General features: G+C 44.9%; 2 protein-coding genes across 2 annotated transcripts in view; one reads left to right on the top strand and one right to left on the bottom strand.

Annotated features, from left to right (window-relative positions):
• LOC117739284 (triple functional domain protein-like) overlaps window positions 1-2097 on the top strand; it is a 65780-nt gene extending 63683 nt beyond the window's left edge. The window contains 1 exon segment of the mRNA XM_034545607.1: window positions 594-2097. Within this exon segment, the coding sequence (XP_034401498.1) occupies window positions 594-1151 (558 nt within the window). The 3' untranslated portion in view covers window positions 1152-2097.
• A 6219-nt stretch (window positions 2098-8316) lies between these two features.
• Window positions 8317-23394, bottom strand: part of LOC117739269 (growth factor receptor-bound protein 10-like) — a 33696-nt gene continuing 18618 nt past the window's right edge. Inside the window, 13 exon segments of the mRNA XM_034545574.1 lie at window positions 8317-8940; window positions 9598-9691; window positions 10067-10154; window positions 10582-10648; window positions 11075-11191; window positions 11977-12054; window positions 12460-12558; window positions 13925-13989; window positions 13992-14034; window positions 14199-14336; window positions 14612-14686; window positions 16556-16671; window positions 19062-19218. Coding sequence (XP_034401465.1) covers window positions 8794-8940; window positions 9598-9691; window positions 10067-10154; window positions 10582-10648; window positions 11075-11191; window positions 11977-12054; window positions 12460-12558; window positions 13925-13989; window positions 13992-14034; window positions 14199-14336; window positions 14612-14686; window positions 16556-16671; window positions 19062-19218 — 1284 coding nt within the window. The 3' untranslated portion in view covers window positions 8317-8793.

The raw sequence follows: 23394 nt of genomic DNA, 5'->3' as shown, positions 1-23394 counted from the left end.
ATAAAACCAACAAGCCGGTTACGGCTTCACGCTCAAGGAAAGTCTCGTGGTTGTGGCGAACTCCTTTTTATCACCTGTTTTATACGTCCACTGGCTGCCTGCTGTCTCGTCACTCACCACCGTTAACCGGTAGGAACCGGTAGTGAAAACACAGCAGAGTGCGTCACCGACCCTCGAGCCCAGAAACACAGCATGTGTGGCTAACAGCCAACGAGCTAACGTAACATCACCGCCAAGACAGCTTGGTGAATTTAATTTAGATTGTATCAAATGTCTTATATGACGACTTTGAGATCAGCCGTTTGTGGGTTTTAACCGCTTCACTTTATAGTGTTTCAATGATCTGAATCTTACGTTTTTCACGTCATGATGTATCAAGATTGTTCTTCCCAAAACACCTTCAGCGCCTATTAGATCTTGAGTGGTTCGTCATTGTCGTTAAAGCTCAAAGTGGAAACTTGCTATTAGACTAGTTTTCCTTTTTAAATACTGAAGTGGAACCAGACTTTGCATGAAATTATTCTGGAGGAGTTGACGCTGGACTGCAGTTAATAAAAGTGGACTAATGGTGACATTGAACTCTCTTTTCTCAGCCTGAGAACCTGCTGGTGGCCAACAGCTCCAGCGGCCAGCCGACGATCAAACTCACAGACTTTGGTGACGCCGTCCAGCTCAACAGTCTCCACTACGTTCACCCTCTGCTGGGCAGCCCGGAGTTTGCCTCACCGGAGTTGGTCCTCGAAGAGCCTGTGTCGCTGACCTCTGACCTGTGGAGCCTGGGCGTGGTGACCTACGTGCTGCTGAGCGGCGCCTCCCCCTTCCTCGACGAGAGCGCCGAGGAGACCTGCCTGAACATCTGCCGGCTAGACTTCAGCTTCCCCAGGGATTACTTCCAGGGCGTCAGCCAAGGGGCCCGGGACTTCATCTGCCTGCTCCTGAGGACCGACCCGGTCCGGAGGCCTCCAGCCGGGCTCTGCCTCCAGGAGCCGTGGCTGCAGGCCGGGCTGACCGACGGCCGGGCCAGAGCCGAGGGCTGCCTCGACACCTCCCGCCTCATCTCCTTCATAGACAGGAGGAAACATCAGACTGACGCCCGGGCCATCGGAGGAGTCAGGAGCTTCATCCAAAGTCGCCTTCAGCCCCAAGTTTAAAAGGAAAGGACGCACGAGTCCGATCCCTGCTGCGCCGTCGGGGGCCGCAGGTTCCTCTGGAATTGAGCGCCTAGATGTAAAAGGAAGGAGAAATAATGAATGCTGATCTTATCCTCTTTCACAGAATGTTGATTTCCTAAAGTCCTGTAGTCCTTTCACCAATTAAACGTCTCGAGACCCGTTGAGGTCTCCAGCCCGAGAGAACCGAGTTCTCACCAATCACGTAAATTAATGGATGCCCTTGTCTACTGCTGCTTGCTGGTTTCAACTCAAAAACTAATTTTGTAGTTAAGTTGGAAAAGAAAAAAAGAAAAAAAGAAGAAGAAAAAGAAAAAACATGAAGTAATTTATTTTCCTTTTTGCGAGAGTTAATATCTGATCAGAAGAGCCGGTTGACGGAGCCTCGACGACCACGACGTGGATGTGGAGCGTTTCGGGAGCGAGCGATGGCCGCCGGGAGCAAACGTCCCTCCCTGCTGGCGGACATCGTGCGTTGTTGCTCTTTTACACTAAAACTGTAACTCAAAAGACTTTTTGAGAAGCAGCCCCCCCTTTTCTTACAGAAATAATGTACACAAAGGAAAAGTACCGTCTACATTTCCGAGAAAAAAAAAAAACGAATTATTATCGAAAATGCTCGCCGGTTGAAAGTTGCTTCTTCTTCTGTCGACAGCGGCTGAGCTCCTCGACTCCATTCAGACATTTGTACGTCCGATCAGAGCTTTTTGATGGCTGCGCTTATATAATGTACCTAATCTAAGAAACCACGGCTGCGCTGTCCAATCTGAGAGGAAACGATGAGACATCCGTCGTTTGTTTTTGTTTGTTTTGCTTTTTTTCCTAGAACAAACTTGTGTTGCGCAGATATGAGATGTTTAAGCCTTACCTTGTATATAGACTTCTGACTTCTCTCTCCCCCCCCCCCCCCACCCCCCCCCCCCCCCCCCCCCCCCCCCCCCCCCCCCCCCCCCCCCCCCCCCCTCGCATTCATCGTGGGACTCCTGTGTTCAGGACGGCGGGACGCTACCGCGGCAACGGCGGTTGCCAATCAGACGGGAGTGAATGCGGAGGACGGATTACTGTAAATGCACTCATCGTATGTTATGTTTTTGATTATCATGTGCAATGTTGCGGCTTTAACATTTTATGCAACTATTTATGAAGACATCTGTTGTATCTGTAATAAATCTAGAGAAAAAGCACGTACTTGGTACTGCAAGCACTGCTGGTAGTTTGTGTTTATTTGATTGATCTTCTCTCTCTCTCTCTCTCTCTCGTGTTATGACTTCCGGGCCACGCTAGAGGTCACGACCTTCAATCATTACGGTTTAATCCAAAATCTATTTAACACGTTTTGTACTGTTCGCCTCCGTAGTGTTGGTACACCAAAGTTGCTCTAGCTTTATAGTACTTAATAATGTGTTATTGGGACAGCAGTTCACTTTGATTGTTTACTCTCGTTAAACACAATTGGTTCATTTAGTCTCTTGGTTCTTTAAAAAAAAAAGAAAAAAAAAAAAGGCAGCAAGTTAAAAGAAAGAGATTTATACTTAAACGGAGAATGGAGCGTTTTTATTTTTTGAAGAGTTGGAACGGGTCATTTCTGTACATCATTTACTAAATGGTGTTCTAACTTTGTGTACTTGTTGCCAAAATTATTATTTTTTGCAGAAATCCTTCTCCTTTTTATTTAAACGACAAAAAGAACAAAAAGAAAATACCCTAAAACGGCGACTAAACAATGAGTTTATTACATTAAAAGGAGACGTTGCGTTGTTATAACCACTTTACGACACATTGATCCAGTACGGTGTTCGGATGTGTCACGGCTAAACTTATTCTACCAGGAACAGATCAGTCCTGTTCCCGTTTTATTTATTTGAACGGTGTCCACAGGCCATTAAACAAGGACACTTGGACTGGATACCTTAGTTTAGGTTCTTTATATTGTTTTTTTGTTTTGTTTTCATTGTCTTGTTATGTTTGTGTCCAGTTTCATTTGTTTCATAAATGACATGTTTTTATGTTTTTTAATCTTTGCATGTATATTTCTTTGTACAGATCATATACATTTCTTTCTTGTAAATATTCTCATTTTACCATCAGTTATTTGAAAATTAAACATAATGAACACACGTATCCTGTTTGACATTTTATTTTTTAAAAGGAGTGAATGTTTGATTTATACATTTTATACAGATTTAATTACAACTACAATGTATTTCTTGCACAAACATTCATTTGTCGTTTCATGAGGTGACATTTAGACGGTCTGGTTAGTGACTTCATTGTAATTGATTCAGGAAGCTGAATTCATAACTTTGCTTTAGTTATACTGAGAATATGAGTTTGGCAAAAGGCAGCCTGAACAATATTTATCATATTTGAAAGTTTAAATATTAAAATAGGACTTTTGTCTTTTTAGATAAACTCAAAACATGTTTGATAAAGAGTCCCTACATTTGTTATTAAAGCATATCACAAAAAAAAATAAAAAATCATAAAAAGTAATTCTATAGTTGGAAAAAACTAAATAAAATAAACATCACATAACAGTCATATACAATGTCATAAAAATAGTTTTGCAGGTATTCTTGAATACTTTTCCACCGAGCGTCTGCAATGCAACGGTTACACTGCTTTGCAGTTATTAAAGCATGAAAGTGTCCAGTAGAAACTTCATTTAAGCTTCATTAAACTCTTTAGTTGGTGAGAATAACACAGAACCACGCCAGACATTTTTGGTTTATAGCAATGTTGTCTTTTATTCTAATTTCCAATAAACAGAGAATAATATCAGTCCCTTATTTGTACAAAAATACCTGAACAGGATACAATGTCGATCCAGGAGCCGCACAGACAGAATGAAGCAAAAGCACAGTGGGGGGGTTATCTGAAAAGAAATAAAAAATGATAACGGTTTATTTGCTCTTTAATTCTTTCCCTGAAATGTCTACTTTACTTCGGCCCATATTGATCTCAACCCCAAAAATAAAAATAAAAAAACACATCCAACACGAGGTCAGTTCCACTAACGTCGACTTGTATGCGATGTTCACCTGATATTAGGACTTAGTAGGTTTCAGTTTACAGCAAACTGTAAACCAACGCAGCAAGTGGACGGATGGCAACGCAGGACTTGATACTGCTCACAAACAAGAGGCACCTGGTGCAAGAGAATAGGCTTGGTTAGGAAAATTAAACTTACAATTAACTTTGTTATGCACCTTTGAAATCTGAGTAAATGGGAAATAATGAAATGCACTGCCCTCTTGAGCTAAGGAGTATAATTGCACTACTTGTGATGAAAAGTGTACAAAAGCTGCTAAGAATATCCCTACGGGTTAAGCGTCTGTGTGTGTGTGTGTGTGTGTGTGTGTGTGCGCGTGTTCGGTGAAAAAACAGTGGTGTGTGCGTGTGTGCATGTGTGTTAATATCCAAATATTTGCTTTTAGTTTTCTTGAAACTGGAAGCAAACAGACAGAGGGGGGATATTCAAAAGATGTGGTTTTAAAACAAAATGGCATCAGAATAGTCAGCTTACACACAACTGATGTTCAGAAATTTGACACATGCCAAAAATCCAGTTTGATCGCTTAAAAAAAAAAAAAAAAAAGAGCTTAATTTAATACTGTGATTATTATATAATATAATATATATATATATATATATATATATATATATATAAATTATATATATAATATATAAATATATATATATACATATATATATACATATATATGAATATATATATTAATATGAATATTAATATATATTATTAATATATATGAATATTAATATATATTCATATACATATGAATAATTATTAATATACATATATATATATAAATAAAAGGTAATTGTGGCAAACCAAAGAAAATACACAAAAAGATCAATATACACTCACAATCAAATAATGGAAACAAAAGGACTAAATAAATCATTCTTCATTTTACACGGAGTTATGAGCAAAAACAAAACACCCCATACATAGTGATCTGAGACCTAGGTACAGTGTTAGATCTACGTCTTCCATAGTTTCACATACTTAGAAAACAAACGATACTGTATACTGGTATATTCATATACTTGGGCTTGTGTATGGGATTGCATTGTAGCACAGTGATTAAAAATGGAGGGCGGGGGAGGAGGAGTGGGCGGTGGGTCGTCCCCGCTGACCCACAGCCCCATGTGGCTTTGCAGGCCCCTTTCTGACGGACAGGAAAGAACCTCGACTGGAGACTGGGAACGCTGGGAGACCTCCAGCCAACCTCCCGTCGCCTCTAAATCCACGACTTAGCTTGACTTTACAACCGTCCTCTTACTGTCTCTAAAAAGGCAGGTTATGACAACCAGCAGACTAAGCAATCCTGAATAATGAATATAACAGTCTGGCCATCCACACACACACACACACACACACACAATATATATATATATAATATATATAAAATCACCACAGGGCCATAGCTTACAGGCTGGACACGGGTGGGAAAGGGGGGGCTGGGGATTCAAGCATTATCCAATCCCTGGAGCGACTTTTCCCTGGCTGACTAAAAAGGCCTGATTGGTGGAGCGCAGAGCTGATGAGTCATTCAAGTCACGCGATTGGTCGACTTATGGCGGCAGTGGATCGGGAGTCAATCACAGTACTTGGAGAGAGTTCAGTTAGCCGGGGGGGGGGGGTCTGGCACAGGATGGAGAGGAGGTGCAGGTGAGGCTAAGCAGACAGTTTGTCACATGTCCGCTGGTCACATGACATCAGGAGAGAGCCTATAAATATGGTCGTCTAGGGCTGGGTATCGGTGGCTTGATACCTAAAAAAAAAAATCCACCGGAATAACCCAGTACGAGTAGGAAAACTTCTCCCGTCAAACAATACCTGCACTCAGGTGCCCAGATCTAGTCCAGGATTACCCGACCAAGAAAATCATGAGTGATTAAGTGTAACGGACCCACTTTGCCTCGTCTCCTCGTCAATTCATCTCCCAGAATGCTTTTCTCCAGCCACCAGAAAACGGGTACGACCAACGCCGTGCGCAACGAAACGTTAACCTGTGGCCACAGAAATTGAGCCAGCTAGCGAATTTATAAAAAGGCTGCCAGTAATAGATGCATCGATATATATATATATATATATATATAATTATTATTATTTTTTAATTGATCGGTGACTCGTTTGCAATATATAAAATGTCAAAAAATTGTAAAAGAAAAAAATGTCCATTTCAATTTTCTAGATACCAAAGTGACGTCTTCAAATGCTTCTAGTTTACTCTAATGTGAGACGAGGAAACGCATCAAAAACTCACACTTGAGAAGCTAAAATCAACTTTTTCTTTTTTTTTGCATTTTGGCTTAAAAACAGACTAGCGATAGTTGCCAATTAACTTTCTGTTAATCAATGAATCCCTTCAGCTATAACAGTACTTAACGAACCCTTGCTGACAACACGCCCGGTGGCTACAAGGCATTCTGGCCCACGAGGCTCCTGCTGGCGAGGAAAATGGCTTCCTCTTCCTCGACCATCATGAATGTCGGCTTTGTTCGATTATTGCGAAATGGCATTTCAAGAAAGACGTCCTTACTGTGCGATTGATTGCGAGGGGACCGACCGACCCCCCCCCCCCCACGACCCCGGTGGTCACCCCCCCTGGTGCATGCAAGCTCCCACGCAGGTGCTGTAAATACAGATACATGCAGCACCCAACAAGGCCAGAAAGGCCGGTTTGCATTCCCAGTACCGGTTCTTATGAATCGTCTCGACATGTTGGGAAATGTACTTATTGGCTTTCTTGTGAAGGTTTCAATGAGCGGATGGATACCAGTTTCTTTACTATATCTGACACGACGAGAGAAAGGACCCCGAGTCACATGCATCAAAAGTTAACTTCGTTTAGGAAGAAACCAGCTGAGTGGTATCGATCTTCCCTTCTCACTCTCCACAGGAAAGTGAAAAAGAATATTCGCCCACATGTGAAAACCCCTCATTGAACATAATCACTGTTGGTGCTTACTCCATCTTCTTTAAATCTGAAATGTGTTACTGTACGTGCATTGTAGTATATAGCTTCGATTTCATACACAAGGCTCACAATGTTCACTTAAGGCGAGTGAATCTCATTCCACTGAGTGTTGACGCACAAATCAACCGATTCACATTTCAAGTAATTTGATAATTTCCACATTCAAACTAAAGAAAAATTAAAACGGATGAAAACAAAAAACGTTACGGGGAGTGCTTTTGTTGATTTGTCTTTTTCGGGGAGAGGGAACAGTGGTCAGAATCCCAACATGGCAGCTCCAACCCATCAATATCAAATCAATAATTAAAATGTGCAAGCAGTGAGCTCAGAACAGACTTAGGAAAAAGGAAATGACATTCAAAGACATATTCACCAACAGATGTAACCCTTTCAATTAAAAAGCTTGGGGGTGGACACACTTTTCAGGAGTCTATTTAAGTCTTCCTCCTCCTCCTCTTCCCCATCCTCCTCTTCCTCATTATCTGGCGCACATTAGTTTGTTTTGATTAACCAAAGCGTGGTCAAATATGTCCCCAAACCTTCCTGAAAGGCAGCGCATAATCAGCCCCAACTCTCTCTGCTGCCACGCCGCTGTAATCCAATCAGAACTGGCGGAAGTTCACACGCATGCTTTTCAGAAGGGGGGGGGGACCGGAAAGCAGGCTGCTTCGTTTAGCTAGAGATAACTGGCGTCTGTCCACCCGGGAGTGCAAAATTAGTTCTGCATTGAATAAACAGTAATAAAAACAGCATTAAAATGACATCAAGTAATCGTCTCTGCAGGAGAGGCTCGTTACGGCCTTCCTGACGGACATTCCTCTGTCCTCTCAGCAAAGCCTCGCCTCCGCTCTGCTCGTCTACTTCTCTCTTCTCTCGGCTTTCCTCCGAGCTTCGGTGGAGGAGGAAGAGGCCGGATCGGGGGGTTGCATCGGAGGGGGATTGGGAGGCAGGACACGGCGGAGGGGAAGCATCAAGTCCGCTCGGGGGGGGGGGGGGGGGGCGTCAGCTTATCCAGACTGGACTGCACAGGTTGAGCTCCTGGATCGAGTTTGATGAGACCCAGAGAGCTTCCCGTCCATCCCTGATGATCGATGAGGAAGTCGGAGGGTGGTGCCCCCAGGAGGGGGGGGGGGGGGGGGGGGGTCACCACAGCTTATCAGGGCTGGAGGATGAGGGAGGTTCGGCGGGGTTTGAAGGTTGAGGGACTCTGAGGGAGGGATCCATCCGAGAGACCCGCAGCCCTGCTGCTGAACCGACCGTAGCCACCTTGTGTTTTCACGGCACGTGGTCTCTCCTCCGGGGTCAAAACGGCCATGACAAAAACAACCGAGTCTCCGTGACAACACTGGGTCCACAATCTGCTTCGCTTGAACTGTCCAAACGGTGCCCCGTTCTGACATCCACACAGCGGTAAGGCGTTGAGGGGGGGGGGGAATCAAACCGCCGATGCAGGCTCCTGCCCAGTTGTTCACGTCCCCAAAACTTGACTTAACTTCTTCTCTATCTCCTCATTGCGTCGGCGAGGGAGAGGCAGATGGGGGGGGGGGGAATTGGGATCTCAGGGTGAGAGGTGTGCAAAAAAAGGGGGTCGGAGGTGTTGTGGGGGGCGTGGAGTGTCACAAGGCCACGGCGGTGCACGGGTGTTTGAGCTTGCAGGGCAGCACTCCTCTGTTGAGCTGGTAAAACTCCACCAGGTGGATCAAGTCGGTGAACTTGGTGGCGCCGTCGTCGAGGCTGAAGAACACCTGACCGTCCTCCTCACACTTTAGACCGGAGGGGAAGAGAGAGGGCAGTTAGAAAGGAAAAAACACGTGGAGCAAAAGACACGGAAACAATCCTTGTGTTTGCGTCATGTGCTGCGTGTCGGGCAATATTTCAATAATTGTTGAGATATTTCTGTCTGGACAGACCCTCCAAACCTCCTGACTCGCACCGGGCCCAAAGCTTCCGCAGCACGCCTCACCTCGAGTGGCAAGCGGACAACAATGTCTCCATTGTAATTTGGGTGAACTGGCCCTTTAAGCCATTTCTAGTTGTTTCTGTACTGTAACAAAAATAAATTCAAACAGATGGCAGCCTGGGAAGAAGGAAACCCTTGTTTAAAAAAAAGAAAAATCAAGTTTGTTGCTGACTTTAAGTCGCGGGACAGATGTTTCTTTATGCTCCGAGATGAAGATCATTTAGGTGGACCTGCTTGATATCTGCAGGGGCAGATATGCGTCTCTGTCGGGGATGCCATGACAGCTGGCTTCTGAGACTATGACTGCACTTTCAGTGTTTGAGCTACAACATGAAATGTAAAAAACGGGTCATTTTACTGTGCAATGTTCTAAGAAAATAAAGCCTTTCCTTGGTTGTTTTTTTTTACAAGTGAGCTTGGCATATTTCCTGCAGTGACTGTGTCGTGTAATGCGACTGACCGGCAGGATCTGGAAGTGCTTGATCTTCTGGTGGTGGCACAAGGTGAGCACGAACGCCTTGGGATTACTCTGACTGTCCCGCAACAGGAATAATCTGACACACAGAACATTAGGAGGAAGAAAATTAAATATGAAGTCTATATATCAAGAATATTACATTTCAAATGTCTAATGATAAGCTAATGCAGGAGCTGAGGGAGATGTGCCTCTTTTGAGAACCGGATCTTTAAAAAAAAAATAATATATATATATATATATATATATATATATATATATATATATATATATATATATATATATATATATATATATATTTATGTTTTTACACACAAACTTCTAAGATCTAAGCTTTTCTTGGCAGCGGTGATGTCTTTATATATTAATTTCTACTGCCTACATGAGCAACAGCTCCCATCACATCAAACCACAGCTCCCAACCGTTTCACACTCGTACAGCTCTTCTTCTTACCCGTCTACTTGGCCTTGCTGAATGATCATTTTGTGGGCTTCCTCTCTCATGATGCGACCATGAAACCATATCTGGGTCCTGTGGATCACTGGAAGAAAGACGTCTTTCACTCAAAAATCGCTGAACATCAGTATATTTACCAGCAAAAGGAAAACAAATAAACACTTTCCCACTGGACAAACGACTCACAAACAACCACCAACATCGGGCGTTTGTCTTCAGTGGGAAAAGTTACCATCGGCTTTTATTCCTAAATTAGTCCAAGTTGTCGTTAGCGCCAAATGTAAAAGAAATTCACTCAAAGCGTTCCTGATGTTTCCCGAGAATTAAATGGTGACCGTGACCTTTGACTTCCAAAATGTAATCAGTTCATCCTTGAGTCCCGGTGGACGTCTGTGCTAACATTTTACAATTCCCTTTCAGGTTGTTATTGAGATATCACGGGGCAGGCGGACCCACGTTTATTCATTTTGGTGTGAAAAGGGTATGAAAATGTTATATTTTGTTTAGAGTACCTGTGCTCAGAGAGGACGGGTGCAGCGGGCTGAGACTGCCCAGGACATTCATACGCTGGCTCCGTTTCTGTGTGGAGGAAAAAAGGCACACGCGCAACATTTAAGTTAACAACAACTGAAAAATGCTGAAACAGTCATTTGAACCAAAACACAAATCATTTGTTTGATTCTGTACAGTGAATACAATTAGCTAATGTCAAAAGTGAAGGAGTGATGTTCTGCTTTCGCTGTGATTGGTGGAGCTGCTGCACAATTTACTTGGAAAAGTGATGCGGCCGGAAGAACAATGAGTTCCAAAACGGAATAAAAAAAATGCTTCTGCACAACCACATTGGTGAAAGAAAGAAATAACTTTTGATACCAGCTAAATCATGAATAATAAATAAATAAGGTTCATGAATAAAAATGGCCTTTTTAAAAAGACTGTAAGAAACTAGTCTTCGTCTTATGTTCATGTTTGGCTTCGGTTGCCTTTTACATCCCCCCTTCTCACCCTCCAGGTCTGTCCCTCCTCCAGGGCGGCGCTCTGGGCCTCGACGGGGTTGTCGATGACGCGGCCGGTCCGCCCCGAGAAGTCCATCGCGACCAGAGAGTTCTCAGATACACTCCGCTGTGAGGTGACGTGGCGGGTTGAGGAGTGGGGGAAGGGGGTACAAATAGGGCATGGGGAGGGGGGGGGAGGGGGCGGGGGTAGACAAGTGTCAGAGGTCAAACAAGCCAGACACACTCACTGAGGCATGACAAATCCTGACCCGCTTCAGTCGATCCACAGAAAGGCTCTCCTGCTCACGTTAATCAAGATGTTCCTCCAATTAACTTCTAAAGTGTATCTGAAAATAGTCATTTAAACAACCGTGCTTAATTCTAAGCAATAATTATCCTGATTTGCACGATTTGGAAACATAGAATTATGTTTAAAAAAAAAAAAAAATTCCAGTGCAAACTTATTTTACACCTTTGTGATTGCAGACCTAGAAAACAAGACGCTTAACAGCTCCTGAGGGGACTAGCGTTAGTGTAACATTATTATGTAAACGTTCACGCTCTTAAATAACTGGGACAAGATGTAATGTGTGAGATGTACTGTATTCATAGACTGCTGTTTGTTTGTTTGTTTGTTTGTTTGAGCTGAATCTGGACTTTAAGCCTCTCACTACGTTGTTGTCACCTGACTTAACAAAAAAGGTCAACAGCAGCAATGATTGTTGGGATCAAAATCAATTTCAGCAGCAGAGCATTTAATGGGAAAGTCCCACGGTGTTTCCTGTTTAAAGGAGCAAGGCACAAAAAGGGACCCCGTCAGTCTGGATCAGTCTGGATCAGTCTGGATCAGTCTGGATCAGTCTTGGGCGGGTTGAGGTTGTACCACAGTGATGTCAGAGAGCAGATACTCACCACGGGGGCAGAGAAAGGCGAGAGGTTAGACTTCCTCTGCCGGGGAACGTTGTAGCTCTGGTACAGTAGTATCCCGTGCTGCGAGGACACAAGAGAAGAGTCGGCATCAACTCGCGTTTCCAAGAGCTGACGAATCAATTTAATGTTAGGAAAAAAGGAATTATTAAAGTTACTGTGAGGAACTTTTAACCGGAGGTGAACCAGCGTCGCATCACACGGATAAGAGAAGATTGTTAGTTATTCTTAAAGCTCACGGTCAGATCCCCCTGCGGTAAAATTAGGTTTTCTGAAGGGAATGGCGCTCGGATTCACTGCCGTTTCGGTCCACAGGGGGCGCCAAAGCCAACACAAAAGTTCCAAGTGGTAACTTTAAGTAACTACTAGGTTGGGGTTCTAGTTTGCAGTCTGTCGACACTCTCTGAAGCGGACAGTTTATACGACGCGCAGCCTTGGATCGAACCACAACGACAACAAAGGAAGTACCTTGAGCAGCCTGAAGGCCGTCATCCAGCAGGTCCGGCTCTGCTCGTCCTCGGCACACAGCATCTTGAGCTCCTTGCAGTCGCTCCTCACTTTGCTGGGCTGTGGACAGAGTGGGACGTGAAGGAATGAGACAACAAAAGGCCTCTTTTGTGCTTTCTGGCGTTTCGTTTTTTTTGGGACAGACCCTCAAAAACGTGCGACATGGCAGAGAAACGACGCTGTAATGTTCTGTAACTCAGGTTTGTGCTTCAGTGAGCGCAAAGACTGCTGAATAATTTGTATTAATCAGTGGTACATTATATGCACAACAAATATAATACAGCAGGTTGATAAGACACAATTTGCCATTATAGTTTCAGTTTATGATCCCATTTAAGACAAGATTATGGGATGTAGCCTAACAATATCCACTGTCGGCACAAGTAACAACTATGGAATAATAGTACAAGAGTATAACAGTGACGGTCCTAAAGTTAGCGAGCTCGCTCTCAGGTCAGTTAGACAATATAAAGTGTGTCATTGTCAGCAAGTCAGACAAAGTTGTTCTGCAGCTGCTAAACAAGAGTTCATTTTACTGCTCATGGAGTCAACTTTTCATTTGTAAAAGAAAGAATGCGCTTATTCTACTTTGGTTTAAAATGTGCGAGAAGTGTAATTTCAAGCTTTTACCAGTCTAGTAAAAATTAACACTAAATGACTTATATTTTGTTAATCTATGCTTAAAAACAACACACGGTCTTAAAAGCACAGACGCTCTCCTTTCCCCTCCATCAGTAACGAGGACGTTCAGACACTCTGCTCCTTCCATGAAACCCCGACCGATAAATTAATTCATGTCGCCATAGCAACAATGCAGCCACCCCCGGCAGCCGAGTAAAATCCCTTACCCCAATCCTGCACTGTCACCCCCGCTGACAGCATCTGACACGCCGGGTGTCTGTGTGTGTGTGTGTGTGGTGTGTGTGTGAGAGAGGTGAGGGGGTTAGGCGGGCCAGATTCCCTGTACCATCCTGGCTTATCCCAGATCAGCAGGTGACCCATCACAGATTACTCATGGGATGGGTGTGTGTGTTCGAGCCCCCACTGGGCGGTTTTAACCCATGTGTCCTGATTGGAGGACAGTGTCAGTGTTGAAATAAAAGTACCGCCTGACCACCGCAAAATATAACTTAACAAACCGACCGGCGAACGAGCATTTATTTTGGCAGTTTACTGCAGTTAACGGTTGCATTACAAATAAAAAAAACTGAAACTGAATTTACATTTGTATTATTAATTATTTTAGTATGCATTGTAATAGTTCCTACCTTTTTACATTTTTACTGCAGTACACACTACAGTTTAACTTTGTGTTTGAGGGAATCTCAACGCTCCACTCGTTGTTAATGGAAACAGTGTAATTATTACATCCAACCTGGCAGATTTAAATGCGTTGCTCGGGTTGCAGCATGTTCTTGTGCGTTACCTTGATGCAGAACTGGTAATCTGTGGGAGCGTTGTGGAGTTTTCTGCCCGAGATGATGGTGAAATGTTGCTGTCCTCCAGATCCGACAGCAGCTGCAGGTGACGGGGCTCCTGTTTGGTTGTGGGGGGGGGGGAGGGGTGGGCGCAGACGGAAAGAGATGTCAACAACAACACAACAGTATACAGAACTGTATAATAGACCTGTTTTAAAACCTGCATTTCTTTTGCATGTCTGCCTTAAAAACAGAGTCCACACGGACCGTAAATGCATCAACCTTGGACGTTCCTTTAGTAGAGTAGTAGAGCCCGGAGCGCCCGCAGGAACATGTAGAGTTCTTCCAGGACCTGCGTCCGGGCTCCTTCACAGACAGATAGCCCTGGATCTCTGGACAGCTGCTGGAGTTCAGGAAGTTCTGCAAAAACACCAAGCAGCCTCTATTGGGAACACTGCTGCAGGGGAACTGAATGTACGCAACACACACGTGTGTGTGTGTGTGGGGGGGGGGGGTGTTCATGGAAACCCAAAACTCTGGCAGTAGCAACATTGGGTGAAAGCAGATTTTAGGAGCTGTGTGTGTGTGTGTGTGTGTGCAAGGGTAAGCGTTATGTAATGAATCAAGTGTGTGTGTGTGTGTGTGTGTGTGTGTTGTGTGTGTGTGTGTGTCCCTTCACTGAGTCATCCCCTCACCTGTAAGAGCTGTGACTGAGGGATTGAGCCATCAGACTCCTGACACCATGCCACCATCTGCTCTGGAAAAAAGTTCTGGATGGAAAAACACAGAGGCAGACAATATATATATATATGAGAGAGAGAGAGAGAGAGAGAGAGAGAGAGAGAGAGAGAGAGAGAGCACTTAGTGCATATGCAAGCTCAGAGTGGGGTAGTGTTTCTCTATGCAGAATACGTATCTCTTTCTTCTGTGTGTGTGTGTGTGTGTGTGTGTGTGTGTGTGCGTGTGTGTGTGTGTGTGTGTTGAGCACAAGGACTCAGTGGTGGGGGCGAGAGAGGTAGATAAAGAGAGAGATAAAGAGAGAGAGAGAGAGAGAGAGAGAGAGAGAGAGGGCACTCCAGCCTGGGAGTAGATGCAGCATGATCTCACCCGCTGATGTAATCCCCTTTAGCCAGCAGTGCTACTCTTAGCGTGATTGACAGGCCGCGGACAGCACTCTGGTGTTTTACTGTGCTCATTACCACAGGGCTGAGGTCACCTGCTGGCTCTGACACTCACCTAAATCACCACGGCAATAATGTCACCGAACACCCGGCTCGCGCACGCAGCAGCGGCAGAGCCCCGTGCCGAGTCCACGTCAGCGACGCCGACTCGCCGGCTGTCAGAAAGCGGGTCCGATGGACGGCTCCACGTTTTATATTTTAGTCTGCTCTCCAAACAGACTTCGAATGAGTGCAGAAGAGGAATGAGCTTCGGCCTCGACGTCACCGAACACGAATGCACTCGCAGACGACACAAAGAAAAGCATTGTGTGTTAAGATTGACTGGTTTGGGATGAGGATGAATTTGGATTGATTTAATTGTAGGAGCTGATTCAATAAAATGATTCAATAAAAATGATTCAATAAAAGAGATGATGGCTCTCAGCGTTAGACTGAAAAACCTCAACAACTATCGGACGGCGTGCCATGAAAAGTAGGACAACAGTGAACGTTTCCCTTCTTCGACTTTTTGTTCAGCCCGTCATCAGAGGAACATTTTGCCTTTTTCGAAACACCGTAAATGAGTTGCACAATGTTGTGCTTTGTGCCAACGCGCCAAACATCCCGCCTGCTAAACATCAGCATGTTAGCATCGTCGTTGTGAGCGCGTAGTCCGGTCCCACGGAACAGTTGGGAACATCACTATTGTACTTCTGGGATCCCCTTTTTTTCTCTGTTCCTGAGCTCCAGGATTACAGATACAGAATAAAACAAAGTGCTGCGATGAGCACGTCCTGGCGGGTCGGTTGCTGGCGAACTAGCTGCTAGTTAGCCCGAGAGCGTTGCGCAACTTGCCAGAAGGTCTTTGTGTGCCTCTGTTTCGTCTTCATAATAATATTATTATAATACTGCCTTGTATTACCATATTACTGCACCTTGCAATGAACGAGATTGTCCTTTACTTTCTTTTTAAATTGATAACTTGCGCTTGTTTTGCTTTGAAAGACAAAAAGTGGCCCACCGGTGAAAGAATAGTTTGTGCTTAGCAGTTGGATAATAATTTACTGTTATGTAAAAAGTCGACAGTAGTATAATAAATGCATGACTAATTACTTGCCAAACGAAAGCCATCAACCCTAGTGTTTAGGGCTTAGCTAATGTTACCATGCCAACACACTGATCTAAGAAGGTAAACTGCTAATAAGCATTTCAGCATTAGCATTTATTAGCATTTAGGACATTTATTGCCATCTTCAGCTCCAATCCAAAAATAGCAAGGCGTGAAAAAGGTCTGAACCCCGCTGTGTGTGTGTGTGTGTGTGTGTGTGTGTGTGTGTGTGTGTGAGAGAGTGTGCTAACATAAGCCCCCTCTTGGTTGATTAGTCAACTAGTCGGTCGTTTTGTCATTTATCTTATTTATCATTCTCTCTGAGGACAGAACTAGAAATGACTTTTTTTCCCGGGATGCAGGAGACTCACCAGGGGGTTCCTGAAGAATTCATATTTGGCATAGTTCTTCCTGAAGAGGAATTTACTGTCGCTGCTCATGGAGGCCTGAACCTGAACCACCAGCTCGTGGTCCTCCAGACATCTCTCTGTAAGAGGACACAGACGGTTAGTCCCTCAACTGGAAATGTTGTCTTCTGGGATGGAACTGGAGGCAAAACATTTTTTTTTTAATTCAATAAACAAAAGAAAACACACGTTGTTGCCATTGTGACGATAGTTTCACTGTTCGTAGTTCCTTCCTTCTTTTAGGGTCGATCTGCAGCATAACAAGCAGCTCTTTTGCATTCATTTCCTGTCTCTCTCTTCATGTTTATCTTCTCTTTGTAACACTGAAAGCATATTCTGAGATGTCCTTGTCACCAGAGGACCTTGTTTACTGTAAACTGTTTCTGAACAGTGTCCTCTAGCAGCAGGAAACACAACAACCTTTTTGAAGTGCTCGGACAATTGAAAAGCAGTTTCTTTTATTCTTGTATTAAAAGTGGAAGAAGGTATAAACTGGAAATTATTATTTTTTGAAATTACAGAGACTCATACATCTCCATGATGTGAATTCACATTATTTTCATAGTTAACAGTGCTCGCTTTGTTAACTGCATTTCTTCAATAATTGGACACAAACACATCCCCAGTTATACTGTTATTGTATACAATGACACAGCAAGACAGAAAATAATCGCCTGTTACTAGGAGACGAGCGAGGGAGTAAGAGGTTAAATGAGGAGGGCAGTGAAAAGAAGAAGCAGTGTGAGGCAGGGAGGAGGTGAAGGTGGAGAGGAGTGAGATGGAGAGGGAGGGTGTGGGGGTGTGGTGTGGGGGGGGGGGGGGGGGGCATTGCAGGAAGATGATGTCATGTATTTAGGCGGCTGGCTGAGAGCAGTGAAGCCCTAAGCAAAGTACAAGCCACAGACAAACACACAACCGAACATTAAGAGCTCCTACAGGCCTGTGTGTGTGGTGTGTGTGGTGTGTGTTGTGTGTGTGTGTTCTCCTCTTTCTTGAAGTTGAGGGCATATGATCTCTCAGAGAAAGGCCGCTTAGAAATAGATAGTGACAGGATGTTCTAGTTTTGCTTGCATGAACACACAGACACACATGATAGCAACCAGGATTTAGTACACATTTTCCTGCCAGATTAACTCACCAAGCCGTGGTTCATTCAAGCACACACACACACACACACACACACACACACGCACACGCACACGCACACGCACACACGCACACGGTGTTAACCTTGAGACACTCTTCTTGCCTATGAGGTATTCCGGCTCCAGTTTAGTGTTCGGATATCTTTTGAGAGAGTATGTGTTGGCACGCGTCTGCGTCTGCGTGTGTGTGTGGTGTGTGTGTGTGTGTGTGTGTGTGTGCGCTGGCTGCAAGCAGCGGAATTTCCTCTGGAGGGCTAAGTGAGACTGATTGGCTAGAAAAGCTAGGGGCTCGTCCGACGGAGAGGCGCGATTGGTTTCCTTGCATCTCTGGTATGACCGCTTTAGTCCAGCCCCCTCAATCTCTCCCTCTCTCTGTCTCTTATTCTCTCTCCCTTCATCTCTCTCTCTCTTTCTCTCCCTCTCCCTCTCGCTCTCTCCTCACCTCACATTCCATCTCTCCAGTGCACTTCTTTTTTTTTCCCAGAAACGCAGATCAAGCAGCAAAGCACAAAGCGATCCTTTGACTCTAAAAATACGACTCTGGAGTAGGAAAAGCCTCGCCGAGGACAAAGACAGACCCGGAGAAGAAAAGAAAAGAAAAAAAATACATAAATAAAGCTTCAAACTGACACGCAGCAAAACTGAAGAAGCAAAGCCTGAGTCTTGTGTTTGTTTTTGTTCTCTCTTTCTCCCCCCCCCCCCCCCCCCCCCCCCCCCCCCTCCTCCTCCTCCTCAGCAAATTATTGGGAAGGAACAGGCATGTGAGCAGAACATGGAAAAGGCTTTATCCTATACGGCCACCACAGCTCCCTCCCCGAGCCGTATAGAAGGCACACCATGCTCAAGAGAACATACACGCTGAGGGTACACACAAGAGTATCCCCAACCATGCAGGGACACACACAAGGGGTTTAGACACACACTAACGCATGCATATATATATATATATATACATAGAAAAACCCACTCGAGACAAACGAACAAACAAACAGGAATGAGTGGAAGATCAACCCTCCATAATCAACAGTCTTTTCACTTTCCATTTGTCTTTTATACACTTTCTCACGTTATCAAAGTGATCTACTTAAAGATAGACTGTGCCTTTGCTTTACGCAAAGTCAAACTGAGGTTTAATCCCCTTTTCATGAACGGCTACATCATGAACATATCACCGATGCAGATGCAGAGCTGCACAAAGTAGCATCAAAAGTAGAATATATATCCATTCCTTCCAAACGGAGCATGCATACAGATAAGAGTGTGCCAAATCTATGCCTGGGTGCACACACACACACACACACACACACACACACACACACACTTACCAAGGCCAAGGATGGGGTGGTGCTCCACCAGTGTCCAGGCGTTGTCGTCCACACAGTGGCTCTTGTAGACCAGGAGCTGACACACATCTCTGGCCGTCATGTCTGCTGGGATCTCCACCACTTTACCGGCCCCATCCTCGCTCCACACCTTCACTATCTATAAACACATGGGGATAATTATGAGAAAATGCATTTTTAAAAAAACAGGAAAAGAGAGCAGTGAAGATCAGGCTGTAGAAAGTCTAATAACACTCAGAAGACGAGACGCGTCCTGAGCCACTTTGAATTTGGATCCGCAGAGAGAGAAGAAAAAAAAAAAGAGGGAGAAATTAACAAATCAGAGGCTACATTTACCTCCATAACCAGATGCTTTGGCAAGTCCATTCTTAAAAAGTCCCGTTCACATTATTATATCACTCCAACATGAGAACCGCTTTAAAGGAAAGAAGAAAACAAAAAAGAAGGAGGATGACGTCCAGGAAAGGTGGGCCAGCCCATGTGCTCTGAGTTCAACCCTTTTGTACACAGCTCAACTCACTCAAACGCACATATTCACAAATACGCACGCAATCTGCTGCTCGCGCACAAAAAATGAGCGTTTTCCGTCACATGCAAATGTATACAGCGTTAGAAAAGTAGAAAAACCACATATTCGCTCTCGGAGAGAAGAAATTAAAACTTTTGTATTTGCACACGTCGCGTTTTGTTCTGGAAGATGTCACCGCTGGGAGCAGCAAACGAGTGCAGCTCGGAGCCGCACTAGACCTCCCGTTGTTGCGCCATTTTGCACCATTTCAAGTGCCCAACGCCATTTAAACGCCATTTAAACCAGTGTAATGTTGTCTTCTCCTGAGTGTGTTTGCTGCACGGATAACCACAGACCAGCTGCTTCACACCACTGCACGGGCAGATTCACACACACACGCACACACACTTGCAGTAACATGACCAAACGAACATGGGGAAAGTGCCCGCAAAGCCGCCTCCGATTATCTTTCAGATATCAGAGAGAGCGTGTGTGTGTGCGTTTGACACCCACACACATCTTGTGTTCACACTGCCTTGCACGTCACACAAAACCAACGGGGAACAACTGTTGAAAATGACATGAAACAGGACACAAAGCTAGTGATAGGCGAGGGCCGGAGGGCTAGGAGGGGTGCGGGGGGGTGGTAGGTATGGAAAATTAAGTCGAACAATGGAACTGCAAAGTGGAAACACACAAAACACTGAAACACAACGGCAACGGTGGCCCAGAAATGACACGAAACACAAGCGAGGCGTCCCGAAGAGAGACTCCGAACGCAATCAGAAACAACGTCACAGCGCTCTCTGGCCCTGCAGAGCCAGAAGACTCCCTCCTCTCCCTCCCCCCTCACGCCCCCGGATGAAAAAAAAAAAGAAGTGATTTCATGACGCAGGAGTTTTGTTTGAGAAAACTTTCAGAAACATTGAGGGAAAAAAAAAAAAAATGCCTTAGGTCCCCATCGCGGCAAACTGATAACCACACAAACGCACGCACGGGGGCGCGCACACACACACACACACACACACGCGCAGCTGCCGACGGATCCAGAAAAGACAGGAACGCGCACACAAGTCTCTTACCTCCACAGCCTGAAAGAGGCAACAGTCTGGAGAGCAGGATGGCATTTTCACACTGAGACGCTCTCTAGTGACACAGAGAGACAGAGGGAGAGAGGAGGAGGAGGAGGAGGAGGAGGAGGAGGAGGAGGGGGAGGAGGAGGAGGAGGAAAGGAAGTCAGGAAGAGAGGGAGGGAGGGACAGATTGGCAAGGAGAATGCGAGAGAGGTAAAGAGGGAAGAAGGGGGAGGAGGGAGGAAGTGACAGAGAAAGACGAGAGAGAGAAAGAGCGAAAGAGAGACAGCCTGCCCCTTCTTCTCGTGCCGGGCAGCATAAAGGCTGAGCTGCGAGGAGTGGTATGAGCCACTGCTCCTCTCCTCTCCTCTCCTCCCTCCTTCCCCCCCTCCCCCTCCTCACACTGGATTAACCCAGTGTGGGATTTTTCAAACGGTGAGCTGCTACCTGTCACGTACTCTACACTCGTGTGTTCAGGGCTGCGTTCAAATCCCCTCATCCCCTTCCAAAAAAGATCCCCGTCAGCTCCTTTTACCAATGGCGCCGCACCAAAAGAAGCAGTCGCTCTGCCTAAAACACACCCACAACTCCCCCCACACACACACACACACACACACACACACACACACACACACACACACACACACACACACACACACACACACACACACACACACACACCACACACACACACACCACACACACACACACACACACACACACACACACACACACACACACACACACACACACACACACACACACACACACACACACACACACACACACACACACACACACACAGATAGAGGGGAAACAAGCTCAAACTACTTAGCCAATCAGTGAACACTCACACATCCCTTATTCTTATGCATCCTGACATTTCATCTAAGCTGCCTGACGTTTCTAATTTCTACCCCCTCCCTCTTGTCTTCTTCCTCCTCCTCCTCCTCCTCCTCAGCTGTATGTGAAATACTATGCGAGAGTGTTGGGACCAGAGCAACATGTGTAACGCACACTGGCGGCTTCGAGGTCTGCAAAGAAGCCAGTTGAAAGAAAACGTTGGGGCGATACCGATCTGAAGCAGTAGAGAGGGTTGCTCAGCAAATCTACCCAGAGAGAGAGAGAGAGAGAGATTGGGAGATAACGAAAACGAAGGGAGGGTGGGAGAGAGAGAAGAATAGAGAATCAGCTATGGAGGAATGTCAGAAATGCAATACTGAGTCATAATAAGGCTCATGTGTAGCGCAGGCCAAACCCAGCTGGCCCCTAATTCAGTGTGCATGAGTACTATGAGCCAAACACACACACACACACACACACACACACACTCTCAAAGAGAAGACCAAATGTAAACTATGACAACCAGCTCAGGCAGTTTTTTTCTCTACTGCTCCGTTCTCTCGTCCTTATTTTCTATCAGGTTTTATCTTTACATGATGAAAGTTAACTCACCTTGGCTCGGTCCTCCCCCTTCTGTTTTACCCTCCCCCACATCCGTCTTTTTCTCTCCACCAGAGGCTTGTGAGGGGGGTTATGAACAGGGTTATTGCACGCATGCACTCACACACACACACACACACACACACACACACACACACACTCACAGGGCTTGCAGCCACGGCATATTAGAGTTAAGGACAGACACCTGCATGCCTATAAACAAAGACGTACACACACACGCGCACACACACACACACACACACACAAACGGGGTCAGAGGTCAAACACAATAATCTGCACCAGGGTCAGGCCCACTTGACCGAGAGGTTTATGGGCTCCTAAACCTAAATCAGGATGTACGCAAACACACAACGAATGCACACTCATACAAGCGAACACACACACACACACTTTAAGCCAGAGCAGATCTATTCCGCAGTAATACGACCCGCTGATTGTAAAAGCAATCTTGATTCGTTTAGAGTGGCGGGGGCGCGGGCAGTGACGGCCATTAGCTTTCCGTTCTAATATACAACCGATACATTCTGGGATGTTGTATCATCTCTTTCACCATTGTGGCAGAAGATAATGTAAAAACTGACAAAAATATTGTAACCTGGACGGGGAAAAAAAGGGAAAATTAAAGGTTAATGTGGATCTAATACGTCAGACGGCCCTGAACCACAGGAAGTGATACATCGCACATAACATCATGACGAGCCCGACACATGGTCATGACTTCCCGTCTTCCTTTCTTAATCCTTATGTTGATATTGAGTCACATTGGTAATAGTCTATATATATATATATATATATATATATATATATATTCAGCTCTATGTCGCATGAATGATTTCTAGTTGCATTTTTTTTTCAAAAATATGTATTATTGTAGTTTTAATGTAAAATGCTTAATACAAATATGCACACCTGTATTGTACATATTAGTTATAGTATTCTTTAATGTATTTTTTAAAATGTTATTGTAGTTTTCTTTTGCTACTTGGCAATAAACCACATTCTGATTCTGACTTGCAGACTTAGTGCTGAAACTTGTTCTTACTTTATAAAAAAAAAAAGATTGTGTTGAATGGAAACCATCATTTAATTAACAGCCAATTCTTAGGAGTGTCCCGTAATAAATGATCATACCAGCAGCTACAAACCTCCACATGATAGCGGACGGTCTGCTGGAGGCTTCCACTAATGTCAGCGTCTCCATGCTGGTTGGTGGAGGCTTCCCACTCTGGTCTATTACCGCGTCAGCTGTCTTTCATGTCTGCGAGTGTTC

This window comes from Cyclopterus lumpus, chromosome 11 (assembly GCF_009769545.1).
Source record: "Cyclopterus lumpus isolate fCycLum1 chromosome 11, fCycLum1.pri, whole genome shotgun sequence".
NCBI classification, from domain to species: domain Eukaryota; kingdom Metazoa; phylum Chordata; class Actinopteri; order Perciformes; family Cyclopteridae; genus Cyclopterus; species Cyclopterus lumpus.
The sequence above is the reverse complement of the archived record's forward strand: the minus strand, read 5'-3'. Positions and strand labels throughout refer to the sequence as shown.